The sequence below is a fragment of the Suillus fuscotomentosus genome, assembly GCF_016647785.1.
Source record: "Suillus fuscotomentosus strain FC203 chromosome Unknown F5891scaffold_184, whole genome shotgun sequence".
NCBI classification, from domain to species: Eukaryota; Fungi; Basidiomycota; class Agaricomycetes; order Boletales; family Suillaceae; genus Suillus; species Suillus fuscotomentosus.
Window position 1 is genome coordinate 53243 of NW_024539696.1, and position 7560 is coordinate 60802.

General features: G+C 50.8%; 3 protein-coding genes across 3 annotated transcripts; 1 reads left to right on the plus strand and 2 right to left on the minus strand.

Moving 5' to 3' along the window:
• Window positions 1–1356: 1356 nt before the first annotated feature.
• F5891DRAFT_1218351 (uncharacterized protein) lies at window positions 1357–4506 on the plus strand (the record flags this gene model as incomplete). Its single annotated transcript, XM_041369358.1, has 14 exons — window positions 1357–1507; window positions 1567–1634; window positions 1681–1788; window positions 1828–1871; window positions 1924–2280; window positions 2519–2747; window positions 2799–2843; window positions 2898–3174; window positions 3246–3301; window positions 3365–3406; window positions 3457–3720; window positions 3882–3983; window positions 4036–4090; window positions 4158–4506. The coding sequence occupies 14 exons, from the start codon at window positions 1357–1359 to the stop codon at window positions 4427–4429; spliced, it is 2070 nt and encodes a 689-aa protein (XP_041217099.1). The 3' UTR covers window positions 4430–4506.
• Window positions 4507–4623: 117 nt separating this feature from the next.
• Window positions 4624–4962, minus strand: F5891DRAFT_1199347 (uncharacterized protein; the record flags this gene model as incomplete). The annotated part of the gene is made up of 1 exon (XM_041368746.1): window positions 4624–4962. The coding sequence occupies one exon, from the start codon at window positions 4960–4962 to the stop codon at window positions 4624–4626; it is 339 nt and encodes a 112-aa protein (XP_041217100.1).
• Window positions 4963–5251: 289 nt separating this feature from the next.
• F5891DRAFT_987886 (uncharacterized protein) lies at window positions 5252–6667 on the minus strand (the record flags this gene model as incomplete). The annotated part of the gene is made up of 5 exons (XM_041377960.1): window positions 5252–5536; window positions 5597–5926; window positions 5990–6229; window positions 6287–6488; window positions 6549–6667. 5 exons carry the CDS (start codon window positions 6665–6667, stop codon window positions 5252–5254), a joined length of 1176 nt encoding a protein of 391 aa, XP_041217101.1.
• Window positions 6668–7560: the final 893 nt, after the last annotated feature.

Below are 7560 nucleotides of genomic sequence, written 5' to 3' on the forward strand. Positions count from 1 at the left end.
CTATCATCTCCAGCACTGTTTCCACTCAAACTATTAATAATACTTTCAAGGCAGTAAATATTAAAGTTATAATCAAGAAGAAGAAGATCCTTCATCTCTAGCCTTTAGAAAGAGGAAATGAACTTTAGCTTTAAAGCACCAATATTGGACTGAAAGAGGACTGGAAGAGGATTATCTTTTAAAATAAGACAAAAGTAAATATGATAAGGTCAGATGGCTGGGAATACATCTATAGAAAGATAGTTGAACCACTAAAAAAAAGAAAAACATGTAAACTCTTAAGTGTGGGGTAGCAAACATAGAGGTATAGGGCTGTATGAGATGGAATAGAGTATATATTCTCTGTGTAGTGAAGGACAGAATGAATACAGAGTGGTACATCTCTATTTTAGATAAGAGTCTACTAAGAAGGACATAGGAATTATGGATTGATGAGGAAGATACTATCTTGTAATAAGATAATGATTCTAAGTATATCTTAAAGTTAACCATCAACAACTTGAAGACTATGATATCAATGTTTCATCATGTCTAGTACAGTCCCTGGACCTTAGACCTATTGAATGTCTCTGGAAAATATTTAAGAAATTGGTTGCAGCCCATCAAAATTCATCATAGGGGCTATTTCAGCTATAGGATAGAGCTACAGCAGAGTGAGAAAGGAGTACTAAGAAGAAATGTTCAGAATTGATAAATAACATATCTCGAAGAGTGGCAGAAGCAATTAGAGCAATAGGAGGTCACACAAAGTATCATAATTATAGAGATTGTATTGATCAAACTAAAAGTCAAAAAAGTATCTCAATGAGTCACCAAATTAAAATAGCCATATTGTTACATGATGACATCAGCTTCCCATGCTATAGGGAACATAAATGAGACTGAGAAGTATGGTTTCAAACGGGAAAAACGACAGTCGGGTCACGAACGGTCACGACGTGACGTTCGTGACCGCCATCTCCTCTATCCTCCCCATAACATAACATATCGAGCCGTCAGCTCATAAGGACTCCAGACACTCTAAAGATCTGATCCTCCCTCCGTCCCGAGTCAACCGTTGCTCGCTCGCTTTTGCAGAGCCCTCTCTGGCAGCCCTGGCAACCCAACCGACAAACAACTCGATAGAAGAGAGGACCTCCCAGGCCAAGAGAATTGAAACTGACGCGCCACGCATCACGGAATGGCAAGGGGCGGAAATTGAGGATCGTACTAGGTTAAGTTTGTGTTGTTTCACTCACCGAAGGCATCGGGCTTTGCTAATGGATGTAGTAAAGGACTGTGTGGTCGGTTTGTGTGGATTTTGAGACGGTGGGGAAAGAGGAGCAATGCTCTTGGAGGGTGAGTCCCCACTGTTATATGGTTGCGCGAGTGTGCCGTCAACCCCCCTTCCTTTCTTTCTGCTCCCCCCGAAGTTGGAGCTTCTCTGCAGATCTCGTGAGAGGGCAACGCCTCTCTGATCGGATCCGCTGCGGGAGCCGTCAGGACAATTTGGTGACCAACCGCAACAGTGAGTAATGCTTCGATCTTAGGCTCGCCATGCACCTAACTTCAAATGTGTATTGTCAGGGGTGAACAACTTGCAGAGTGCTGCCGATTGTGATGCGACGACAATCGAGTGCCATTGGGCTGTTCTGGTGAGTCACTTGTTCTCGGAAGACTTAGGCTCACGATGTCACGCAGGTAAGACCGTCTTTTTTCGCCAAAGAAACCTCTGGTGGGCGATCAGAACTGCCTGCAAAGCCCAGGGGGGATGAGGGAAAGCAGAGCTTGCCGGACGCGAAAAAGACGGTCCTCGCGGGCGCTAAGACGTTCACATGTGAGTCATAGGACGGTCCAGCTGTCTTATTCAATTTCACTCTGTTATGTCAAGCGTGAGGCATCTTTCCTACCTCTCGCGCACATGCTGATTGTTTGTATTCACAGAGACCCGCCGAATTGCAAATTGGCTTGGCAACAGAGGGGTCTCAGCACTCTTGGACTCAGACGTCGACCACCAACAATGACAACTGTCGTCGACGCTGTTCAGAGCTTCCCAGGTCTGTGTGGCCTGCTTGTGCCTTCTGCTGTCAGCAGTCCTGAGATGGACGATATCACCAAGGACTTCACTGCCGAACAGGAGACTATTCTCGTTGAACCAGGCGAGAGCAACATGAACGGCATATCCACTACCTCAGAGTCCCGTCACGCAGCTGGCGCCGGCTCGATTGATACAACACTGCAGTCCACCCTGATGGAGGCCTCCAAGGGTGTCACGGAGGGCACCAATGCCGAATATAAGAGGTGCGCGAGCTTCTTTCTGTTGATGGGCAAGGTGGCACTCATCCTCAACAGGCTTATGAACTCGTGTGTGTCCTTTCTCAGAGGCCTCCATCTCTTGGGGCCGAGCGAGGATTTTTTCAGCAAAAAGCCACGGCGTGATACGCCGTGGTTGATTGTGGCATGGATAATGAACATGTGAGTGGCAGGTTCTGCCTGGTACCACCAATTACTGATGACAGCCAACGTGTCGCTGTGGCAGGTGCGACTCAATCAACCTCGATGGCACACCCAAGCTATCTCATGTCGAGCAGGGCACCTATGGCCATGCACAGAAGATGCGGGCGTCCATGATGTACGCGTTTGGGAGGCTCAATGGTCTGGGCAATCTGACATGGCACGAGTCGGATATTGGGGGTGGGCTGATGGTCGGAAACCCTTCCATTTCCATTGAGGTATCATCCTATATGTGCTCGCTCCGCAGGCGCAAGGTAAGGTTTCTTCTCTCTCCGACCCCATGATTATCCTCATCTTCTTCATAGGTGCAAGCGGGCGAGGCTGCAAACAGTGCGCGGGCCATCACCTCAGTGAGTTTTTGGATGCTCCCAGCTCTGAAAAGGACTGATTGGGGACATTGGCAGGAGATATTGCTAAAGCTGTATCATTACAACCACCGCCCTGAAAATTGGACCATCCGTGCCTACCAACCTGGTGAGCGTGTGCGCGGCAGTTCTGGGAATGACCCGAGTCGATGGGGTGGTGGACGTGTACGGCGGCTTCTGTCAGCTGCCTACACTGTAGCATTCATATGCATGCTTCGTTTCGACGAGGTTCTGAAGATCCAGGTGCACGATCTTCGTGTGCATGACACCCAGGTAGCGCTACACCTTCCCTTTCGCAAAACTCATCAAAACGGCGGTACGTACGTGACTCCACCCTCCGCTGCGAACTAATCAGACATTGACCCATGCATGTGCCCACTTGCCTAGACATCAAGCCATTTCACCTCTGGCCCTTTTCGTCGTCCGAGGCACACCTCTGCCCAGTGAGAGCACTCGCTGCCTGGTTGAAGGAATCAAAAATCACGACGGGCTACCTCTTTTGAAAGATTGCTTCGGGCGACCGAATTACAGAGGCCAACAGTCCCATGGTACGTCAATTTTCAGACAGCCTAACTAGGACTCATGCTTGACTCGTCAGTCCTCCGAGCAATTTCTGGAGCTTTTTCGGAACAATCTACTTGATGTCGACATTGACCCTACTCCATACGGCACACATTCATTCCGGAGGGGGGGGTGCCAGTTTTTGCATGTCGAGAAGCGCTGGTCTCTGTGGAGAATCTGTGAGTGGGGAGGGTGGAGCGTGGAATTTACGAACATGACAATCGTGAAGTATCTCATTTCTTCGAATGATGATCCTACTGAGCCAAGGGAGCAATTTCTGAACCCCAATAGACAGCTGATGGTGAAGTGCTCCCAGTGTGGGCGATGCTGTTCTTGTGGCTGAGTTTGAGCTCCGTCTGTACTACATTACTTTTTCTTTCTTTCTTTTTGCCTTGCTTTTTGCCAATGAAAACCTCGTTGAATGTTTCTAGTCCAGGCTGCTGAGGCCCGGTGCTTCTACAGCTTCCGAATCACGATGGAGAATATTCACTCCAAGACCTACTCACTCCATCCTCATTGTCTTTGCTCCGCGTGGGTCTTACATTCTCATCAGCCGCAAAGAGGGTATGTACACCGATTTTGCATCAGCATGTTCCAATTGCACGAAATTAACCAGATGCAGCGCGAGATGTGTCAGTATCTAGAGCGAGGACATGGTCAAGAAGGATTTCGTAGGTCAAGGACCTTACCCAACTTACATTCTTCCCTCATCAGTTCCAATTGCGCGAAATTAACCAGATGGAGCGCGAGATGTGTCAGTATCTGGGAGCGAGGACATGGTCAAGAAGGATTTCGTAGGTCAAGGACCCAAGTTATTCAACATCGACGTCTCCAGCATCAACGGCATCTCCTCCAACGCTCCCAGGTATGGAGGATTGTATGGCTCGCATCGTTTCAGCTTCGTCTTCACCAGGTATCCCAAAACACGAGCCAGTACCAGTACCACCACCATCAAAGCACAAGATGTTCGCGTTCGCTTCACCAGCTGTCTGGTGAAGGCGGCTCATTGAGTGCATTGTGGTTTTTGTTGCATTTTTCTTCCTGCCACTTATACACTCACTTTTGCTCGTCTTGATGACACCACTAACATATACACTTTCATCACTGTCGGTTACCATCGGTCGCGGTGTGCTATTTACCAGGACTTGGAGCGCAGCGGGTTAACATAGATACTACTAGTACTTGTCTCGAAGATTTTGAACATTTACTCCTCCTCCTCTTTGACATCCTCCTCCTCTTTGATGTCCTCCTCCTTTCTTTTCAGTATCGCAACCACAGCCTGTTCCTCTGCAGCATCCCGCATCTCCTCGATGACTTCCATTGCCTCCGCGTAGTCATTCAGTTGCATGTAAATGTTCCGGACAGTATTTTCATGAAATCCATGTTGTTTTGCAAGGGTCTTGACGGATAGCGCGAAGCCAAGCTGGGCAAAGTGTCTGACATCGCTGTCATGTATCTCAGCATCCATCATAAGTTCAGGCTCCGGACTCGCATCACCCTGGCCCATCACTTTAGTGTAATTGTTGTTGACTGGTGCTGACATGGTGGACGCTATGCCGATCCATCAGTATGGTGGTACCCTCATGAAATGAGGCCTACCTTGTGAACGAGTCTGGTGTTCAATGTAGTTATGGTTGATGTGGGAGGTGGCAAGATACACTGAAAGCCCCTTATGTGAATTGTGGCCCCTTTTTTCCTCAATGTTTTCAAACAAATACACACGCAAACAAGGCTTAAGCATGAGCCCTCCGGGCCTCCAAGTCAACAGAAGGTGTAGCATCAGGTGTCATTCACAGGAGAGCTATGGTATTACTGCTAGTTACTGTCCATTGTCAGTCGTCCACCACAAGTCCAGTCGTCAACTCAATGTATTTCCTCGCGATGGCAGACGGCTTCGTCATCACATGCCCCTCTCCTCCTCGCCGGTAAGTGAAAAGGTCGTCGAACTCGGCATGGAATTCTCGGTGAGCACGCTCCACCAATGCGGTATGTTCTGCCTTGCGCTCATCACGGAGTTTCTGGACAATGGCAGTGAATTTCATCCGCTCACCACTGTCAGTCTTGAAGTCAGCCCAGAAGTGATCTGGGGTGCCCTGCCGGTAGCGTTCGACGACATCCTGCACAACCAGGAGGAGGATCAGATCTGTAAGGGAAGCTGTGATAGCGGAGGCACTTACCCGCCAGTCAGTCCACTTGCTTTTCGTGCCCTTCCATTGCTGATTGGGGCCATAGCGGTAGAGCAATGGCCAGTACTTGACAGCGATGGGGTGGCCTTGGATGGTGATGATGGACTCGTTCAACCAGTGCACCGTATTGTCATCCCACATTGCATTGAGACGCAGGATATCATTGGCGAAGCTGACAGCGGGGGGATCTGGGATGTCGTCATCCACCAGTTGGAGAATGGTGCCATCCCCGAGGTTGAGAACATGCAGCTTGTTCGAGCTGCCCGATTCCACCATCGAAGGAGGTTGTTGGCAGGCAGTTGTAGCTGCGCTGATTGCACCCTGTTTGAAACATGCTGCCGAGTCAGTTTAAACAGATTGATTGTGGGGGGAATCACTACTTACCGTGTCTGCTATGTCAGCTGCCTGGGGCCTAACAGACGGCATCAAGCCAGCCGCGCTTGGCTGGAGGGCACCTTGAACGATTTCGATGAGCCTCGTGCCCACGTCCTGGACGATGGCATCCGAAGTAGCGGAAGGGTGCAGTACGCTGGGTGTGCTGTGGCTGGGTGGGTCTGGAGAACTTGCTGGCATCGGCATACCATCCGTCGGCTCATATGGGTACGCGCTGGTGATGGCATCAGCCTGCCCACCAGCATATCAGTTCAGCGGTGTCATATCATCTCTCACGAAGGCACTCACCCAAGGTAGCAGCGCCCTGATTTCTGGTGCCGTTCGCGTGTCCTTGGACCGATTGACGCTGGTGCCCGAAGTGCTTGGTGCAACTGTCACACCAAGCAACTGCTCGCGACGCTGCGCGGATTGCTTGGGGCGGCTGGCCTTGGGCTTGCTCATCGAGCACATGCGTGGGCCTTTGTGAGGTTTGTGAGCCCCCGGCCGGAGCCTTTGAAAGGGAAATAGCAGGTGAGCGTGACTAGGGTTATGTTTGGGAAGATTCACATACCTATCCCACAAATCTCGGTCTCCACTGAAAACTTCCAGCCGCTCGCGAAGGACAGACTTGGTGCCAGTGGAAGGGAGCCCAAGCTCGTGGCACAGTTTCTTCAGTGCTTTGACAGTCATGTTGGAGCTTACCATGGGCGGCATTCATCCGAGTCAGCCATGAGGGAAGAAGGCGAAAGAGACGAGCGACTCACATGGAGATGTACTGGACCTCGGGCTCTCCGTCTGGTCGAAATCGGAGTGGGAAAGGGAGGGCCTGGTCTGCATTAGGTGAGTCCTGGACTCCTCGGCCTCCGCTGTGCGTGTCAGCAGACTCGACGTGCTCGACTTCGCCAGCATCGGCGCTCCAGAACGAGTCACGGTCAGCAACAGAGCCATCCGTGGCAGCAGTAACGAGGTGAGTGGAGAGAGTGGCAGTGGCAGCATGACCGAGCGAGGTCATCCTGACGATGTTGGCGCAGTCGTTTGACCTGCACCGTCGGCGGCGGGGGACCGGAAGACAGCCACAAAAAGAATCGATGGGGATGGTCGGCCTCCACCAGTGATAGGTGACCAAGAGGAAGAGGAATGAGAGGAATATGGCGGCAAGGGCTAGGGCTCCGCCCACGTGCAGGCTGCCTCCTGGGTTGGCAGAGGGGCTCGTAGACGAGGACGAGGACGACTCGTTCGGCAAGGCAGACAAGAGTCCACGCGCGACAGCGAGAGGGATTGGAGGGATTGAGATCTGCGGGGGGAAAAGAAGCACAGGTGCAGATCAGCTTGATTGCGCAGGACGGGGATCAGGGGACGGGACGAGAAAACGGCGGTTCCGGGGGTCTGTGCCATTGCGATCGAAGCAAGAAAGCAAGAAAGACGTTCCAATGCTCACGTCATCGACGAAACGGCATTCGCCGAAGCGTCACGCCCGCATGCGGACGGTGTTGTTTTCGAGAGAAGTATACCAATATGACATCTCTCTATAGCTTAGTCATATTCCCACACCCTGGCTCATAATAAAGCAATTACATGAAAAG